This window comes from Engystomops pustulosus, chromosome 9, assembly GCF_040894005.1.
Source record: "Engystomops pustulosus chromosome 9, aEngPut4.maternal, whole genome shotgun sequence".
NCBI lineage: Eukaryota > Metazoa > Chordata > Amphibia > Anura > Leptodactylidae > Engystomops > Engystomops pustulosus.
The window spans coordinates 86,218,546-86,239,537 of record NC_092419.1 but is presented as its reverse complement, the minus strand read 5'-3'; the positions used below and the strand labels follow the sequence as shown (position 1 = coordinate 86,239,537).

The following is a 20,992-nucleotide window of genomic DNA, read 5'->3' as shown; positions in this document are numbered from 1 at the left end:
AAGGCAAAATACAATAAATACAAGAAAAAGGATTTGATGTGTATTACTGTAAAAAGGAGTTTGTAAAATATTTCACCTTTTGTAAGATTGTCCAGACTTTCTGATAAAAGCCCACAGGAACTCTGTTCAGGGCCCCGTCCAGTCGCCGTCTTCGGAGCCACTGGCCTTGCCTGCTGTCATGAGAGCTGTCATCTGAGAAAGTGGATGGTGAGAGGTCCCCAGAAGAGGACAGCATGTCTCCAGACTTCTGTTATACAATATAACACAATGTAGAAAGAAAATGTTAATCTAGCTGCCACATGAAAGAGTAGCTCATCATATAATAAACATACACCTAAATACAGATAAATCCTGACACCAATCCCTTTATAGGTGTTCTTAAATTTATTTATTTATTTTTTTAAAAAAAGGCTTTTCACCTGAAAAGAAAGGTCCTAAAATTAACCACTAGATGTACCGTACCTAGAAATACAGCTCATTGCTGTCACCCAATGGAATCCTGAGCTCAGAATAGAGTTCAGTAATAATTCCTTCAGCCAAGCCACAGCTATGGAAGCATCTGGCTGGCTGGGCCCTGTATAATAATAATAATAATAAGTATTTATTTATATAGCGCACACAGATTGTGCTCAAGCTCTGTGCAGTGCTGCATAATCTAAACAACCTACCAGTATGTTTTGGAGTGTGGGTGGAAACCGGAGGACCCAGAGGAAACCCACGCAAACATGCAGAGAACATACAAACTGTTTGCAGATGTTGACCTGGGTGGGACTTAAACCCAGGACTCCAGCACTGCAAGGCAGAAGTGCTACCCACTCAGCCACAGTGCTGCATGTATAATGGATAACTTTCACGCAGCACTTATTCAGGCTTTCAACTGATCCCTATTGCAGGGTCTGCATCTCCGGGTTGTGTGCTCACATTTTACCTCCGTTTTAATACATGTTTAATAAAGAATATTTCATATATTTGGTTTGGTGGAGTTCTGGCATTTTTCATGTAGGTTTATAACCTATTCCATTTCACAGGGTGATCCAATTACAAGTAAAAATATGAATGGACAGTGCAGAGATGGTTCGAATGATCTTTTTTACATAGAGGCTTAACAACAAAGAAAAGGGGGCATTCACCATCATCACAGACAGGGATTCTTTACTGTAAGAGCAGTGATACATTGGGACACTCTGCTGCAGGAGGTTGTGATGGAAGACACACTGGATAAGACCGGCCTGAGACTCATACTGTTATCTGAAAATGTCCCATGATGCTTAGGCCCACAATGCCCAAATAAAGTAAAGTTATATTTACCAGAGATGAAGTTGAAAATAAATCCATATCCTGCATTGGGAAACAAAATGACACAAATTAGCATTTAGTACCGAGTTAATTAGTGATGCGGGTATGTGACTTGGAAGCACAGAATTAGACAGCTCTAAAATTTGATCTCGGCCTTTAGCTACTTTAGCGTCTTTTGGTAAATAAGGCTCAAAGAAGAAAAATGTAGGCTCTGCTCCAACATATGCTTTATTATTCTAGCTGCTATTGTTGAGTGCACATACCGTATTTTTCGAACTATAAGGCACACAGAAAATCCTTTGATTTTCTCAGAAATCAAAGGTACGCCTTATAGTCCAGTGCGCCTTATATATGAACCATACTTACAGACGACAGCTGCCTTGAACTGTGCACAGGTCTGCCCTCTGCTGGTCATTTATCCTTATAATCAGGTGCGCCTTATATATGAACCCAGACGTTTTAGCAGGCATTTATTGATGGTGAGCCGTATAATCTAGTGCGCCTTATAGTCCGAAAAATACAGTAAATGAACTTCAGATCCACAAAACAGATTATTTTAAAGCACTAGTTGAGCCTTGTTCACAAAAAGACACAGACGCCCTCAAAGCACTGATCACAGCACCATCCAAAATATCCCAGAATATCCAGAATCTTCCCAGAAAATTATCAATGAAACTGGCCATGCGATATTGCAAAATCAATTAAAGTATTTTAGACTGTAAATATATTAATTGAGTAATTAATGGAGAAAACCCATTGTTATATGATCTAGATTGGACAGATAGCCCATCAGCACAGCGCATCGCATATGATTTGGCTGATCGTGTTATGCCATTAATGTTCTAGGTTTTCTTAGCTCTACAAAGCATTTAGTTAGTTGGTCGGTTCTGCTAATACCGGAGCATCTTTAACATACAGGATCAATTTACTAGTCCCAGACTTAGATGGCAGGGTATATAAAGACCAATGGGCGTCTTCTTTTAATTGTTGCTTTAATTCCTTTTATCAGTGGTGGTCAACCTATAGCACGAGTCCCAGAGGTGACACTCAAAGCCCTTTCTTTGGGCACTGTATAGGTTTATTTTAATAGGAAGGAGGCCATGGATATAACAGATAAAAGAACACCGTTGGCCATTGCAACCAATCAGAGCTCAGCTTTCATTTTCCCACAGCTGTTTATAAAATTAAAGCTGAGCTGTGATTGGTTCCCATGGGCAATTAGAACAGTTTTACCTCAGACACTTCTAATCAATTCTCCCCAATTGCGGGAGATTTATCAGAAGTGTCGGAGGTAAAAACCAATCACATCTCAGCTCTAACTGTTCCCAATCTTCCCTCAGATCACACTACACCTACTATGGAGTCTTCAATGTTGTACATTTATAGCAAACATCTCTAAAACACTGACCTGAGGTAATAAAACTTATTGTGGTTAAAAAAATACATATAAAAAGGCCCAGTGAACGCAGGTGATCCGAGAACTAGAGAATATCTACAGAATTTAGAGAAGCTGTAATAAATGATTATTTTCTGGGCCCTAAAATGGGGATAAAAACACATTAATAACACCATAAGGCACATTTCCTTGAAATGATAAAGTCTACATGTGCAGGGCACCCCCACAAATGTGACACCGACCGTGTGCAGTTACTTGAAGCCCCATATTTGTGGCCTATAATTAAAGAAAATAAGCCCAAGTGAAGAGCCCATGCAGTGAGAGGAGCAGCCAGTGGTTACAATACAATATCAGTTCACCTGGCCGTCTGCAGCCAGAGACAGTCTACGTCTATCCAGCTGCAAAAGAAAGAGTTATTTATACATCACAACGAGATCATTTATCAGTCATACCAGCAAGGTAAAGAAGAGAATTGATACAGTTAATAAAATATAAGTACAGATCTAACACAACCTTAAAGGAAACCAGTCACCTTTTACCCCACTAAACTAGCAGCACCCTTTATAGAATACCCACTTTAATGTGAAATCTATTACCTATAAAAGAAAATCTCCTCCAAAGACAAGTGAAAATGAGCAGAAAACTGTCATCTTTTGCTAGATTTGAGTCGAGCACAAAAGCGAGGCGGAAAGCATTCATTTAAGATGCCTATAGCTTTGGCTCCACAGCAGATAGAACCATGGTTCTGGTATCATATTAAAGAAGAGAATTTCGTCTTTAAAAACATTACGAGATTGTGGTTCTTTGAGCAACAGAGATCTGGGCAGGTGCGGATAATGTACCAATTCCATCCTATGAAAGATTAAAGAATCTCATCTTTCTGTTTAATATAGAAAAAACTCATCTATCAGAGCAAGCCTATGGTGCTTTGATCTACAGAACCGGAATTGGATCTTTATTTGAAGCTTGCATTTCCAACAATGCTTTTACCTCTCTGTATCTCTGGTTCTGTAGATCACAGTACCACAAGCCTGATGGAAAATGAAATTGAAATGTTTTAAAGATAAAATTCTCTTCTTTAATACGATAATCATAACTATACTGTAGTTTTAACTACTAGAGAATCCAAGATATAGGTGTCTAAATTGAGACGTCCCCCTCCACCCTGTTACCCGGACTCTTCTCTGGCAAAAGATGGCCGTTCTGTATGTTTTCCCATAAAAGAGGGAATTCTAGAAATAATATTTCATACCCCTGAGGGGATTAGAAATTCAGTATGAAGAGAATAAAGAGATTCCCTTTAAATAGTATGTAATGCTATGGTAAAATCTTATAAGATAAATATTAGGCTATGTTCACATCTCTGTTTATTTCCATTTTCGGCACTATTTAGAAAGTAACGGAAATATGAAATAAAGAACATGATTGACTAAAACAGCTTCTATCAAATTATTAATTTGTATTATTATTTAATAGAAACACTAGTCTTTCCATGGGACTATTGTAATCATATTCTCTGGTTGGGACAGAAAAGGTAAAGACTCCTCGTATCATGAGGACCCAGCATGGCATTTGGTTACGGAAATACATTTAATAGACCAAGGATCATATGAAGTCACATAAATCATCTACAGCTCCTGTGCATAAGTGTGTTTCTTTGAGCAAAGACTGAAACTTAAAAAGAAAAAAAAAAAAAAAAACTTCCTTCCATTTATCATCTACATTTTGCTAACCTACCAAATATATGTTGAGAAGAAACAAGACACAAATGGAAAAGAATAATGACTGCATAACATTTGTCTGCAGTCTGTAACCACGGATACACATAGCTCCGCATAGGAGCGGTGTACCAAATACAGTAGATTGAATTAGCAAATATAAACATTATGCACTAATCTTGTTCATTCACTCCTATTATCTCACCATTTTTATCTCGCTCTTCAGACGTGTGATTCCAGCTCTCTCACTCTTCGTTGCTCCAACTGCTCCCAGTTCATGGATGGAAATAGCTGGACTGGCCATTTTATCCATAGATCTTACTGTTAAAAATAGAACTTATTGTGTTTATTACCTGGAAGGGACATAGGCAGGTTGAAAAGCATTCTAGAATAAAGTCAACCTGGTAACAACTTCATTATCAATGTGACGAAAGGAAAGAAAAGAAGTGAAAAAAGAGAGAGTTTATAGGAGAAGAAGGGAGGATGGATGACAGGAGCCTACATGGGGAGCCATGTAGTATGATCAAGAATTGGGAGGGGGGGAATTATTATGCCTTGTAAAATGCTAACAAAATCTGGATTTTGGCAGATTGGGGGGGGGGGGGGTGAAAGGGGGAGGAGGGCTCGCCGAATTTAGGATCAGGTTTGACTCTGGAAGAAATCTGGAAGACATAAGGTTTAATGGTGGACTGCCAATTTGGATATACATTGATTAAATCGCCAGTTTTCGATAATTCTCAGCTATGTAATTTAAACAAAAAAATAGCATTTTTAAAAAAGATTTTATAAATCACAAAAGTGATTTCCATAGCTTAATAACAAGAATGGTAGCAACCAATTTCTCCATTATTGCTCCTTTGATGAGGATTTTCATCATCTCTATAGGAGATCGTTTTAAAATGTGTCCACATGTAATGGTTTAATTGGAAATGAAATAAAATGTCCCACTGGTTTACAATGATACCCACAAACATGAACAGTGCACATACCACTTCTTTCCACACCAAACTCCTTGCCACTCAGGATGTGATGCAGAAGGCTCTTCATGTCAGATGGACTTAGGTTCATGAGGCTTTCTGTGGCTTCTTCCGCTAAACAATAAGAAGTTGTTGATCAATGTATAGACAACGTCATAGTTAGCTGTAGGTATAGTTTTCAGCGTTGCAACATACCCTGTATGAGACTATAGTAATGGCTGCTGTCAGTACTAACAGTTGGACACTGATAGTGGTTTATTGTTACTTTCTGCTGACAGATTCCCTTTCAATTTGTCATGCAGGATTTAACTACAGCATATCCACGTTATTTTAATTATTATACAAAACGCAATACCTTTCTTCTCGTCAAGGTGGCAGACAGCACACAATAAATCCCTGGACTGACCTGCATTCAAAAACCACCACAAGAGACGACCGTACTAATCAAGCCAAGTCAAGTAAAAGGAAAACTACAATCAAAGTCCATCATGATAAACCAGGGACACTTGCTCATAGATCCAGGCCCCGTAACTGTGGTAATATTATAAAATTGTTATCCATGGCCTCCTTCCTTCTAAAATCAACATTTAAAATTATGTTAGTGAGCCCTTAGGGCTGATGGAGGCGTTTCCAGAGCCCCTCTGATGCAGCTGCTTTGCAGGCTGTTACACTGTACAACTTTCCCCCTCCCTCTGCCTGTTGTAATCTAAATAAAGCACAGGTAGTTTAAAGCATACAGTGGGAGGTGCAAATGCTCCTTGCACACTGTAACAGCATGTGAACTTGCAGCACGGAGGGGGTAACACCCAAGGATCCTTTCAGGCTTCTAAGCATAATTTTAAAAGTTGATTTTAGAAGGAAAGAGGGAATGAATAGCAAATATAAGAAGATTACCACAGTCACTGAGCCTTATCTTGCTTAATTTTGATGGTAGATGTTTCTTTATTGTAGATTCTGTTCCACAATAACATTAATTAACTTAAGCCGTTTTGTATGTTGTGGCCCATGTATTTCTCAAATGATTCTTTCCGATCTGCAGTATTGCATGTGACAATTCTGTTCATGTACACGGCTACAATTAGGAATATTTTTCATGCACAATAATAGCAACAGAATAATGCTAATTATGTGAATTTTGCCAAGATACACATACATAAAATCAGCAATACTATTATTCTTTTTATTCTCATTTTCAGAAAATTTTGAGACTTCCTACTATTTGGCTTAGGCCCTATGCACAGGACCATATTGGGAGCAGAGATCCAGAGATACAATTTGTAGCCACATCACAGCCCCATAGAGGTCTATGACAACCGGTTACGGGGTGGTGAGTACACCCTGTCCCTCCACACTTTGACCGAGCTGTGACGCAAAATATAGAGCAGGTCCCATTGCTGGACCCATTTGCGGCTCAGCTTCCTATAGAGAGGGGAGGGGTGAGGAGCGCTCACCCACCTTCGCCACCTTGCTGTAAATCCGGCCCGTGTAAAGCTTTCAAGTACTTAAAATACAATTACAAGTGGTCCCCTACTTATGATCACCCGACTTACAGACGACCCATAGTTACAAACAGATCTCTGGATGTTGGTAATTTACTGTACTTTAGCCTTAGGCTACAATGATCAGTCATAACAGTTATCAGAGGTGTCTGCAATTTAGATTTATTGTTAACCTTGGTCCTTATGGCAACACAAAATTTTTAAAATCCAATTGTTACAGAATCCAAAAGAAATTTTGGCTGGGGCTACAATTATTTTTAAAAATTTTTAAAATCCAATTGTCACAGAATCCAAAAGAAATTTTGGCTGGGGCCACAATTATAACAAGAACAAACCTATCTTGTACGTAACCCGGAGACTGCCTGTATATTAAAAGGCATTTTAAAAGACGGCAAGCGAAGATGTGTACATTTTAGAAAACACATGCATGCATTTTTAATAATGATAACCGTGAACCTTTTATGAAATACATAAAATGCATTACCTTCATTACCTGCGTTTAAAAAAAAAAATATTGGGCCACATTTATGAAAACTGCCTAAAAGAACAAAACCTGTTGTTGTTGTTGCCAAAATTAACCACCCACCATAGCAGTATAAAAAAATTACCACTGTGCTGTGATTGGCTGCTGAGGACAAGAAAAATGGTTCCTAAAGCTTCATAAATCAGCATCCTAAGCTTTCTTGTGAATTACATCATTTCTATTACTCCTGTGTATGTGAAATGGTGGTTCCATCCACTGATCTCAATGCTAGTTACCTGAACATTGAAGCGATTGGGACAGCTCAGTTGCCATCACCTGGATGATGAGTCCAATTCTCAGGCGGAACATCTCAGCAAACAGAGAAGGTTGTGTCCTCATGTACATTGCCAGGTACACCATGATTTCCTGTGGTAAACTACACATATAATTTGGTCCTACCCTTCAGTTTTCCTAACAGTTTAATTGTACATTTTATACATATGATAGAAATGATTAAACATTATGCCATCTGCTATTTATTTACACTGACTCTGGGTTTACTTACTTGTGTGAGGATGGATATACTCATATTCTGTTCACTCGCTTCCTCGATTAGACAGATGAGCTTGTCATATGGGAGCGGCCTAGAAATATTACAAGGGATCTTAATATAAAAGCTTGTACACAAAACACCTACATATTAAAACATAATGCGATTGGGGAACAACGGGGGAATGCATCAAGTTCGGCACACCTAATATTACCGCAGTTCGGCACAGGTTCTGGCCTCTTATTAAATCTGGCACAGAGCTTGTGTCCCAAATTAAAATTCAAACCAGGCATTGGCACTGATTTCAGCTGTAACCTGTGCTGGTATTCCTAAAAAGTGCCAAGAGGGGAGGAAACCCTCAAAAGGTCACAATTCCTGGTTGTGTGCCAGAAATGACAACTTTTTCCTGCCTTGTATGCCAGAAAGTTGGTGTACAATGCATGATAAACCTGCCCCTGGGTATCATGTGGCCTGAGAATCCGCTTCCCACCTATAGATTAGGGATCATTACACATTGGATGCATAAGGGACTGGCAGCTAATTGAACAACATGTTTCCTTTGTAAATGAACATTTACCAAAATGGTTCAGCATCAGTAACCTTCATTCAACCTTTTGGAACCGAGGCATTTTACCTTTTACAGCTGATGAAATGATCTCACTCATGTGTTGATGAATTTCTTTCTAAAGCTGATGTTTATTTTTGGAGCCAAAATGGCTGTGACAAGCTGTGATTAGAAACCCCCCTAGGACTAGGTCATGGGATGTGCATGTACCTCACTCCAACACTGGGGGAGTGCAGTTTTATATAGCATTTGCATTTGGAGAGCTTTACATGTCAATGACAATTAAATAGAAACTTAAATAACGTACGCACTAATAGTCTTTTCCCGGGGTTCAGGAGGTATCCCCACTGTAAGCTGTTTCTGATGAGACAGAAGATCTGTGCAGGCCTATGGAAGATAATAAGATATTGATAAAATACACTTTTCTAGATGATCCCAGTGTGTCAAGGCTGGGTGAAGAGGAGCGGAGCGAGTTTTTTTTTAGGTTTTTCTTTAGTTTTTATCCCTGGTTTATTTCCTTTAATGCCCACATACCTCATCCAGAGCTTCCACTTTCTTCTTCAGAATTCCCGAAATATATCGGATCAATGCCCACTGCCGTGTAGCTCCGACCTTCTCATACAGTTCCATCAGAAGATCTTTTACAGTTACACCAGGATGTCCGTATATCTGTGTGTCCCAATCCAATCCTCTGCCAAAATGAAAGTAAAAGCAAATGAGAAATTGAAGAATAAATGCACATTGTGTTTTAAGACACTCTAAATAATCGACTCACTTCATGGAATATAAGATATACAAGATGTTTGCTTGGTCTTGGACACTTTCAGTATCCCGTAAGACATCCACCAAAGCAGCAAAATCTGTCTGCCCTGACGAATCTTCGGGAAGATGCACCTCTGCAGGGCTGGACGGAATCTTAAAATAGAAACCGCTCTTAAAAACACACATACAAAGCCAACTAAAGCTTAAAAAGGAGTCAGTCAGCAGGATTTGCCCTCAAAGTAATTACTTTGTCATTTAAGGCTCTATATTTCCAAAGCTTTCATATATAGAATGGAGCTGCAGGACACATGATCATGGATGTCTCAGCAGTCAGACCCCCCCCCACCAGTCAGATTGTTCTCCTGTGGATATGGGAGAACAATCAAACTCTGTACAACCCCTTTAACACCTGATGGTTCAGGTCAATGGAGCATAAGCTCCACAGTTTCATTAAATTCAATCAAATTCAAGTTTTACCCATATTAGCTGTGAGATTTTTCTCGGTGCCAAGTGGAAAGGGGAGTTTTACTACCATCAAACGAATGGACACCAACTCATAGATCTGGGCACTGTGACTGTGGCAATATGCTTCTATTTGTGAACCAAGCCTCCTTCCTTCTGTAATTATGCTACTGAGCCTAAAGGGCTGTTACACAGTGCAGGAGCACTTCCCCCTCCTACTGTGTGCCAAAACTTCCTCTGCTGCAGTAAGATTTCATCAGGCAGTGGAAAGGGGAAGAGCTGAGGGATCAGAAGGGACAACAATGTAACATCCTGTGAAGCTGCAGCATGGAGGGAATCTGGTAACACCAACCAGAGCCCTTCTAGATCATTAGCATATTTTTAAAAGTTGATTGTAGAAGGAGGCCATGAATAACAAATATAAGAAGATTACCAGAGTTACGGTGCCTGGATCTATGAGAAAGTGTCCCTGGTTTATCATGATGGATTTCCTTTAATTGATCAGATTTTCCCAGACTGTTAGTACAAGTCACATTAACCAATTGGTCATTTTTTTTTTTATGATTTTTTTTTTATACATGACTCCTTTACTTAAACAAATCTCAAGCCTTTCAGTCACCAATTTAATAATATATTTAATCTGATGTAAATATGTCTGTAACCCATTACTTGTATACAATTTACTAATTTTGTGTAATGCCCCATTGTTATTACCCTTTTGACACTTTTTTTTTAGTATTCATTTGTATCTTATGTTCACTAGTATTCTGGCCTTATTAAGATACTTATATGGCGCTGAAATGCGTTGGCCCCGTTGGATGATCTGAAATGGCCAGGAAGTGCAACCATAATACCTGATCCATTTTACTTTCTTTCACCGATAAATGTTAAATATGAGGATGTAACAAGAAAAAGAAATAATTGAAATGAGAATATGCATTTCTGTACCCGGCTTATGCATTCGTATATCTCTTACCTTGCTTGGCTGCTGCTTTTGTGGTGTAGCATTCAGAAGATCAAAGGAGGGCTGTGTCGCTTGAAACAATTTGGTGGGAACGTACATCTGTAGGTCTGGAATTTATTGTACAACAAATAGTGAAAGGAAGCCGTCAGAAATTATCAAATTGCTACAGACATTTAACAAATAAGTAATGATGTTCCTGTATCCTAAGCAGTCACTAAGTGCAGCTGTCCTTAATACACTTATATTTCCTACACAATCCTGATACAAACACACCCAGTTGCTGCGTGTATATTATATATATCTCTATCTCTATCTATCTAAAAATCTCATAAACAATCACAAATGCTCTCCCTGCCGCACTAACCAACTTATCCCAAATTCTGCTCTTTTTTTTTCTTATGTGAGATACAAACCAGCTTAATAAAGTAGATCAAATTGCCTCGGAAGTTTGTATTTCCTAGGGAGCCGGATGTTACATGTGAACTGATGGTTCCAGAGCCATATTAAAGGGAAATGGTCATCAGGAGTTTATTCCTAGCTTCATTTATATTATTAGAAGCAGCAGGACCGTGAATATAGATTTAAGTTCCTGGATTGTAGCTGGACCTGAAGCATTCTGGCACCCTCCTGTGCGAAATATCTTCACTGCACAGTTACTCCCTGCTCTTAGTAATACAGGCAGTCCCCGGGTTACATACAAGATAGGGTCTGTAGGTTTGTTCTTAAGTTGAATTTGTATGTAAGTCGGAACTGTATATTTTATCATTGTAATCCCAGCCAGAACTTTTTTGGTCCCTGTGACAATTGGATTTTAAAAATGTTGGGTTGTCATAAGAATCAGGATTAACAATAAAGCCTCATTACAGACGCCTGTGATAACTGTTTCAGTTTTCTATTGTAGCCTACGACTAAAGTACAATAAATTACCAATATCCAGTGGTCCATTTGTAACTAGGGGTCGTATGTAAATCGAGTGTTCTTAAGTAGGGGACCGCCTGTAGCGGTAATAAGCTTCTGGTTAGAGATTACAGCAGAGGGAAGAGGCTACGAATGAGTATGAATGGAGAGATGAAAGAACGCATAATGGGAGGAGACACCCCCCTAGTGTTTCAAGTCCAGCTACAAACTTGGAATATAAATGCATTATTCACAGTCCTGCTGATTTTGAAAAAAAAAACACAATGGTGTGGTTATACAGATCTGCAGGCTTCTCTGTCAAGAACAAGGGGTACATTCCTCTCAAAGGTGTTGCCCTTCCTTTCATTGTACAAATGCAATTTTCAAAAGGTTTCCCCAATTTTGGTCACTACTGTAGTTCTAAAAAAAATTATGTAAAAATTCTTACTCTGTACATTAAGACTCTTGGCTTTTGTTCGAAGAGATATAATATCTCGTGTGCTATGAATTGCAGCACGAAATCGTTGTAATCCACCTCTTTGCGTCTGTCGAGGTGAAGAAACGCCCAGAAGATGGTTGAGATACTGAGCTACTTCATCCTCTGAATCTTCTGTAATGAGTAGAGAAACTTGAATGAAAAAATGGCATCATCAACAAATCTAGACACACAACACTAGAAAGAAGAAGTAAAAGTGGTGTTCCAAAAAAATACATTCATTCCCTAAACACAGAGATGTATGTTTGATCTAGTGGCTGCTATGACTGCAAGATCCCCTTAGCTGTCCTGTGATGCAGACATCCAAGCCATGCTCAACTCTCATACCTGTCTAGGGGACACATGACATCATTTAAATGACATCTACCACCAAAATCAAGGATATTAAGCCAAGCACACTGACATACTGGTGTGTGCCCCCTCTGGCAGGATCTGCTCTTCTTTAAGCCTCTTATGCCCATATTTTTAAGAAAGAGAAAAAAAGAAAAAAAGGCTACAAAACTTATGCAAATGAGCCAGAAGGGCTCCAGGCTCCATAAACACTTATGGGGCCTGGAGCCCCTTGGGCTCATCTTCAGAATTTTAGGATCCCTTTTTTGTAAAAACCAGGGCAAAAGAAGCTAAAAGAAGAGCAGATCCTGCCAGAGGGGGCACACACCAGTATGTCAGTGTGCTTGGTTTACAATCCTTCATCCTGGTGGTAGATGTCCTTTAAGACTTATAGCTAACATCAACAATTAGAGCAGGATACACAGTACCAAAAGGTACCAAGGAAGCATTGCTATGAGATGCAATGAACTTATGCCAGTTAACAGTTTACTATAAATGCACTGTAATCCTTACTCTAAGAGTCTCCATAACAAAATTTAACTTTTTTGTATTCAACTTTAAAAATAATAGAACTTATTTTCTTTAAAAAAAAAAAAAAATTTGTATGGCACATTTAATAGCATGATATGCATCTCTCCAACACAACACCATCGTACAGAAGCCTTTCTCCCACTATTTCTCTATAGTTTTATGTCCCTCTTAATCTGTAATACTTTTGCTTTCCTCCGTCATCAACATGATTACAAAGATGTAGAGGCTTAAAGCTTAACTGTAAAGCTATAGTGATTTTACCAAATTATTATATGCTTTCCCCCTTTGAAAACAAACAGAACGATGCCTACTTTGTGCTGTTCGTCCATTTCTTTCCAAAGTTATGGCATTTTCTGTTCTGAAAGTGTTTGACAAAAATCTTTGAAGTGGGCGGAGACTAATATTTGTCAGTCTATGCCCTCAAGCTGAGGCCAGTTAGCTTGCCCACAGATCCCATGATGCCTTGTGTTATCTCTCAAAGTAATTTAGCATTAAATCTATTTAGTTTCACACAAGTAAATCCAATGAACACTGCACAGTGCACACCAGGATGGGGAATGGGCACATTGCACATACAGGAAGTATATAGTGACAGCCTGGCAGCTTCCATCACATGGAGGAACAGGGAACATGTACAGTACATACAGGATGTATATGGTGACAGCCTGGCAGCTTCCATCACATGGATGAGCAAGGAACATGTAATAAGTGGTAGCATTTCAAGTAAACCAGTTACATGAAGTCTATAGCATATGATGTGTGAGCACTAAGGGTTAATCATGCTCTATCTTTTCCGTCTTTAACGCCGATAGCCATGCCTCGCTATGGAGAGGGGAGGGGTAAGCAGCGCTAATCCCTACACCTCTCCAGCACATGGCTGTATGTTATTTATTTAGTATAGAGCATGGGAGCACTGAGACTGAAGTGTTGGAGCATCTAAAAGGTGCTTCTCTTCGATATGCTGCCTACACAACCATCAGCTGAGAGGTCCTGTCCTACTACCTAACTAGCACATAAGATACAAAAAAGTCACTTATGGAGGCTAAAGAGAAAGGATCCTCACTACTTCAGAATCAGTGGAGGGACACCTCCTAAAAGTTAGAGTTAATGGAGAAGTTGACATGTCAGACAATAACTTTAGACTTAGATAAGAGATTATAATCTTGATAGAAACTTTTTTTTTTTTTTTACACAATACTTAGATTTCTTACCCTAGCATTAGAATACAATTGAAACCTTTGTTTCAGTATTTCCATGTCTCCAATAACCCTCCTTTTATAAATTCTTTCTCCTATTCACCAGTCTCCACCTCTCTTACCATCATCGGCTGGTGGAGCCATATGCAAGGGAGTTTCCCGCTCCTGCACGATGATGGTCTGGCCCCCGAGGCGGCCACTCCCCCCGGCGCGCAGCTTACCCTCCACGCCCGGGTCCATGAAGCTGAGATGTTTGCAGCACGATGTGGTAAGAAAGTCTGAGAAGCGTCCAGTCTGAATTCTGTAACCAATTAAAAGATATTTATAAGAGTAAAGTAAAGCAAGAGCAGGTTTGTAGCCAACTCCCAGGATGCTACAGAACTCAACATTGCTAAAATGAAACAACTTAAGTGGAACGTTTATTCCATACCTGGCTCCACCGAAATATCCATCCTGGAGCTTCCTGAGGGTAGCCAGAACCGCTGGGTCCAGTTCTGTTCCTGACTCATCTACAAAGACCAGCAAGGAGTCTTAAAAATGTATTCCGCATAATTTTTCACACAGTTCGGATTCCATGCACATGATGGAGCATCTACCAAATGTGCTGGCCGGGTTTTTCTACAGCTAGAAACCGTCCTAATTCACTGCTATGGGGTTCATGCACAAGACTCTGGACTCCATGTTCCTGTGTATGAGCCGACTGCCCAAGACGCAAAAGATGGAGCAGTCATTTTCAATGGTCATCGGCGAATGAGCAGAGCTCACCAGTGGATTATACAAATGATGCAAACAATGGTCCATGGGACCACTGTGTATATCCCATATAACTGCTTGTGCAATATGTTGTCAATATGTGTGCACGTAGCATTGATAGGAGTCTGTCGGCAGCTGTGACCCCTCTAATGAGTTTATAACATACCAAAAAATCCTTCTCATTTCCCCTTTTAAATTTTTTAATACAGCAAAACATGTAATGCTTGGTGAAGCTGAAAGCGACACTTATAATTAACATTACCGAGCATGGTGTGTGAAATGGGAAAGGTGATGGTAGGTCTCCCCGTCATTCTCCAACGACTACACAGGTACGACAAGTCAGTGCGCAACATCTCCACAATCATCCGGTTATCCAGGGCGAGGTAAAACTGCTGCTGATCTATGAACTGTATTGAGATGTACTGAATTTGACCCAGTTCTAACAAGTAACAAAGAGTCAATAGACAATAATGAGGAGATAAAATCGTGGCACTAGAATATACCAGCCAATTATGATTTTAAACAGGACCTTTAACCACTACCTCCACTTCCTTGCACATTTTAAAAATCTCTGCCCCATTACTTCTGATCCACAGGACAGAGGATAACACGTGCATACCTAGAAAACTCTTCCAAGAGTGGTCCAGTCAATTGCAGTCTATGGCCATGAGGCTACAGTAAAGGATATCCATAGAGCCCTCTCCATACAAGGTGGGTGTTTGCTGCATATTGCAGCAAACACCAACCGGTAACACCAACAGTCGATGCTGGCACTGATCAAGTATGGCTCCGGCAAAGGCATTTATATCTGTGAGGTAATCAGGGGGGTTGCGATCAGTTGCCATGACAGCCTTGGGTATTACGAAGACCCGAGGCGGTCTGGTTTTAACCCATTCAATACAATATGCGATTTGCACATGACAATGAATGATGAGGAAAATCACCATATACTGCCATACGGTAGAATCAATCAGACAAACTATTTGTAAATGTATAAAAACATTATAAAATTTACATTAACAACATTATACAAAAAACATTTTGTATCCCCGTGATTGCACCGACCCAAAGAATAAAGTAGACCTGTCATTTGGGGTGAAAATAATGGTTCAATATGAAGTGCAATTTGCTATGCAGAAAACAAGCCCTTCCACAGCTCTGTAAATGGAAAAATAAAAAAAAGTTATAGATTTTTGAAGATGAGGAGTGAAAATGGAAACACAAAAACGAAAAAGGGCCTTGGTGTTAAAGGGAACCTGTCAGCAGAAATTGACCTAATAAGCCACTATCTATATGTTGTCAAGCAGCTGAACACCTTTGAGATGATGTCTCTTTCATGACCCAGTGCGATGGCATCATCCATAAAATCTACATTGAAGTGAGATGTTAATTGGTTGTATAAAGCACAGGCAGTATATGTTTGTACATTATATCATACAGACTTATTATTCACTATAAGGGTTGTATTATGTGTCAATTTAAATACCTGTGGTGTGAAAGCAAAAATATTCTGCCGTATAGAGTACAGTTTCGAGGTACCCAAGACACCCATGTTCCTGTAGGGTCTTCCAGTGAGTTTCATCTTTTTGTTGCGCCCTGCACAGAAAATGTACATAAAATACAACTTTAAAAATGCTGTTAAAGTCCCTCACACTATTTCAGGCCCTCTCCCTATCCGGAATGGAACCAGACAGGGCTGCCCTCTCTCTCCCCTCATATTCGCCCTGTGCATTGAGCCCCTAGCGGCCAAAATCAGGCTGCACCCAGATATTAAGGGAGTATTAGTAAGGGACAAAGAATTTAAAGAATCACTTTTTGCAGACGACATTTTGCTCACACCAAGGTCCCCCCATGTCTTTCTCCCAAATTTGCATACTGTGCTGCAGGAATATGGGCGTTATGCTGGGTATAAGGTAAACACCTCGAAGACGGAAGCCCTCCCATTGAATATTCCGACTACGGAATTGTTATTACTACAGCAGAACTTTAATTACCAATGGAAGACGGGATCCGTTAAGTATCTTGGGGTACAAATAACAGCCTCGTACTCCTCTCTATATAACGCTAACTACCCACCCTTATTTAGGGAATTGAAGGCAATGCTAACTAGACGGAGGGGACATCATATTTCCCTGCTTGGTCGAGTGGCAGCAATAAAAATGTCTTGGCTACCAAAGCTACTATATTATTTTCAGACGTTGCCTCTGAAAGTACCTCAGGCGGAACTCAAGGCTCTGCAAGGATATGGGACAACAAAATCAGTCATGCTTGCCCCCAAAGCCCGGGGAGGGCTAGCAGTACCGGACATAGCCCCCTATTATTGGGCTGCTCAATTACGATACCTACCGTACTGGGCGACCTCAGCGGCCTACACTAAGTGGGTCGAGATTGAGAAGTTGTGGATGGCACCGGTGCACCCGAACTCGTACTTGTGGGGTTCTAACTCATCTTTCCCTACACAGTCTTTATTAGGTCCCAAAGCATTTACGTTAGCGGTTTGGCAGGTGTGTAAAAAGCGCTTTAACTTGTCTTCCAGCAGCCCACCATTGATGTCAGTCCTCTATAATCCGGACATCTCTGACAGCTTGACGGCAAATATGGTCCAGAGATGGACCAGGGCAGGAGTGTTTCATCTGGCAGATATGGTGGACCCACTCACGCTGGAAGTAAGGCCCTTTACCTATCTAACAAGTGAGCGGTCCCTTCATAAGGATGAGTGGTACCACTACCTCCAGGTGAAGCATTATATAACTAGTTTACTTGGATCTACTAAGGTTTCTAAGCCTACTGAATTTGAACAACTATGCAAGTTAGTTACATCAGTAAAAGGGACAATCTCTAGAATATACCAAATATTGTGCACCCCACCAGGTGACGCCCCGCTAACACACAAATATATGACAAAATGGGAGGGGTATCTCAAAAAAAAAAAAATCTCAATAGAGACGTGGCAAATTATATGGAGCAGAACAGAAAAGTCGTCCATTTGTACCACTTATAAAGAATCCCACTACAAGGTGCTAATGCACTGGTATCATACTCCAGCACTGCTACACAGGCTGAATCCAATGGTTCCAGATGCCTGTTGGAGGTGTCAGACTGAGGTAGGCTCACTATGCCATATCTTCTGGACATGCCCACTTATAACCCCATTTTGGAAACGAATAGAAGCTCTCACTGGGGAGTTGTTTGGTAGTGTCATCCCGTTAGACCCTATGCAATATCTCCTCAATGTCCCCCCACGCAATTTGAGAAAACATCTTTCTAGTTTCTTTTTAAGTCTTTGCACAGCATCCAAATGCTTGATAGCAAGGGCATGGAAGCAGAGTGCACCCCCGGCAGAATCGGAACTATTCGCTCGGTTAAAAGAGATGTGCTCCCTAGAAAAATTAACGGCCTCCCTCAATAATACAGTTGATGCCTACCAGAAGGTATGGGGACCTTGGAACGCCTTTTGTGTACTCCTTTTGTAGATGCGGTGGGTCCTCCCCGGGTGTGAATGATACATCACCATTGAACCACTAACAATGCGGCTCTGCCCCCCCCCCCCTTCAGGTCCTACCTTACCTAGTGTGTGTGGTGTGTCTTGTCTAATGTGTTATCCCGGTTATTCATCCTTTGAAGCGGGTGTTGTAGCATTACTACAATTAAGGAAATACTGGAGACATATGGCATAATGTAGCAGCTTTATTTAGTTTAAGGTGTAAAGGCACAGATTTACATTGTATCGCATTACAAGCATGTCTTCTACCCAAACATCTTGTACTTGAATATGCATATACCTCTTATTTACTGCTCTCTACACTGCAAATGCAGAAGATTGTATGACTCAACAAGCAATGCATGCATTACCGGCTGTTTTATATTGTGTTTTATTCTATGTTTAAAAAATATTCTTAATAAAAATTTACAGTTTAAAAAAAAAAATGCTGTTAAAAGGGCAAACGGAACATATATTAAGAATAAAAAGGAAAGTATATATGAAGGGCATGTTAACATCATACCGGTGTTTCTGTAAGATTAAAACATCTAAAATACACTAGAGCAATAATAGGTCCTATGCTTACTATGGTCAAAAGGTGTCCACCAGTCTAGAGGCAAATATGAAGCTTATAGGTTATATAAACCATGAATAATAAAGAATAATAATAAAAACCACCTGTAAATAGCTCCATCAAATTCCGTAGCACTTTACAAATCACTAGTAATAAATAAATAGACTGTACATAGGCTTAATATGCAAGTAGATAAATATTGTGAACTCTAGTGAGCAGGGTCCTCATTCCTACTACAGGTAGTCCCATACTTAAGAACACCCGACTTACAGACGACCCCTAGTTACTAATGGACCTCTGGATATTGGTAATTTACTGTACTTTAGCCCTAGGCTATAATAATCAGCTGTAGAGTTATAAAAGGTGTTTGCAATTAACCTTTATTGTTAATCCTGGTTCTGATGACACCCCAACATTTTTAAAATCCAATTGTCATAGAGACCAAAAAAATTCTGCTTGGGGTTACAATTATAAAATATACAGTTACGACTTACATACAAACCTACAGAATCTTGTATGTAACCCAGGGACTGCCTGTATTTCATCTGATCATTTATTAGTCATTTCCTAACATGTGTATCCCATGATCTATACAGTGCAGCACAAGATGATTGCGCTATATAAACATGTATTTTTATTTATAAAAAAAAAAATATAAGAAATACAAAACGTATGTGTGTGCATATATAAAAGATAGACTCACCAAGCCGGGCATAGATGTGGCTGAGAATCCTCGCTGGCTGCACCCTGATAGGATTCACTCCAGCCACTGTCTCTACCTCCATGCCGTTCCTCTGAAGGATCTTCTGGATGTCTTCAGTTTCTGCTAGAATGCAAACTAAAAAAAAAAATATATATATATATATATATATATATATATAATCATGTCTTTATAAAGTAAATCATCCAATTTTACAAAACACTGTATCAATTAGAAAAAAAAATTATCAATTTTGGTCACAGGACAATTTACAGTTTATAATACCAACTCATCCCAAAACAGAGCTGCAACCCTTCTAATGTGGAATTACAGATCAACTGCAACGAGTTAAGAAAGGTAAATGAGCAGAATATTCTATGTTTATATAAGCTCACGCTTACAAATGGTTTTTTTTAGACATGGGTGTTGTTTCAACAGCGAGCACATGTCCCCATGTATTTCTATGGGTGCACACATATTTCCCTATCAATGCACCCTTCAGTTTGCACTACCTGTGATCATGGAATGAGAAGAGCGCAATGCCAATAGTCGGAGGAAGGTAGCAAGACCAAAGACATTAACCAATCTGTCTACACATCTAGGTAATGTGTGGTTTAATTCTGTATATATTCAGACCACCGAATACCAAGGGCACATAATTGTAGTATGTTTAGCCATATCCATGTCTTCTATGGGTGTATTACACGGGAGAAAAGAATCATACCCTTTTTTTCAGAAAAAGAGGCCAATACACTTTAAAATAAAGACCTACAAGTAAAATCTTAAACTTTATTACAAAATTGTATAATTCCCTTTTCTCTAAACAAGCCAATCAAAATGCAAGTGTCACTTCAGTTACTTCCTACTGTACTGATAAGTAACTTGAGTAATAGTTACTCTTTAAATAGTTTTTTTTCCTCTGGTACCATATACTACAAAAGCCATGTACATAGAATAGGTACGGCTGGATGACTGATACACCACAGTCACAATCTTGTGGCTTTGACCATAGTGTACAAACCCTGATCCACAGGGGCTCCAGGTGTTGCACCCACTCATCAACTACAACTTTCTTATCCAATGGATAAATCATTAGAAGTATACGAGCCTGGAAAACCCATTTAAAGGGGTTGGCCACTTCTTTACATAAGTTGCCTATGTGCCTTTACTGCCTTAATAATAATCCCTGAGTGTTCATCAAGTGATTCAATTGTACTGCTACTTAGTTTAGTGCTGTCCGCAAACTCTCTCTGGATCTTATTTTGCATGTCTGAACACTGCTGAATAGGAGGGGCTGCAGCAGGAGATTATAGTTCATCCTGCTCTCTCCCCCTATCCCTGTGTCTGTCAGAGAGACTGACTGTGAGAGAACGAGGCACATT

The 20,992-nt window shown here is 39.7% G+C and overlaps 1 protein-coding gene across 8 annotated transcripts in view; it reads right to left on the bottom strand.

Annotated features, from left to right (window-relative positions):
* Positions 1-20,992, bottom strand: part of PHKA1 (phosphorylase kinase regulatory subunit alpha 1) — a 51,313-nt gene that overhangs the window by 5,049 nt on the left and 25,272 nt on the right. For 5 of the 8 annotated variants that reach the window (XM_072124452.1, XM_072124455.1, XM_072124454.1 and 2 more), the window contains 17 exons: positions 19,614-19,748; positions 16,342-16,451; positions 15,118-15,262; positions 14,533-14,611; positions 14,225-14,403; positions 11,998-12,159; positions 10,665-10,759; positions 9,240-9,379; positions 8,999-9,155; positions 8,772-8,851; positions 7,915-7,993; positions 7,646-7,775; positions 5,400-5,501; positions 4,616-4,731; positions 3,052-3,090; positions 1,309-1,338; positions 77-247 (listed from right to left, as the gene is read on the bottom strand). In XM_072124452.1, the coding sequence (XP_071980553.1) occupies positions 77-247; positions 1,309-1,338; positions 3,052-3,090; positions 4,616-4,731; positions 5,400-5,501; positions 7,646-7,775; positions 7,915-7,993; positions 8,772-8,851; positions 8,999-9,155; positions 9,240-9,379; positions 10,665-10,759; positions 11,998-12,159; positions 14,225-14,403; positions 14,533-14,611; positions 15,118-15,262; positions 16,342-16,451; positions 19,614-19,748 (1,949 nt within the window). The remainder of the gene's footprint in view (positions 1-76; positions 248-1,308; positions 1,339-3,051; positions 3,091-4,615; positions 4,732-5,399; positions 5,502-7,645; positions 7,776-7,914; positions 7,994-8,771; positions 8,852-8,998; positions 9,156-9,239; positions 9,380-10,664; positions 10,760-11,997; positions 12,160-14,224; positions 14,404-14,532; positions 14,612-15,117; positions 15,263-16,341; positions 16,452-19,613; positions 19,749-20,992) is intronic. The other 3 variants (XM_072124459.1, XM_072124457.1, XM_072124460.1) reach the window with 3 other exon arrangements.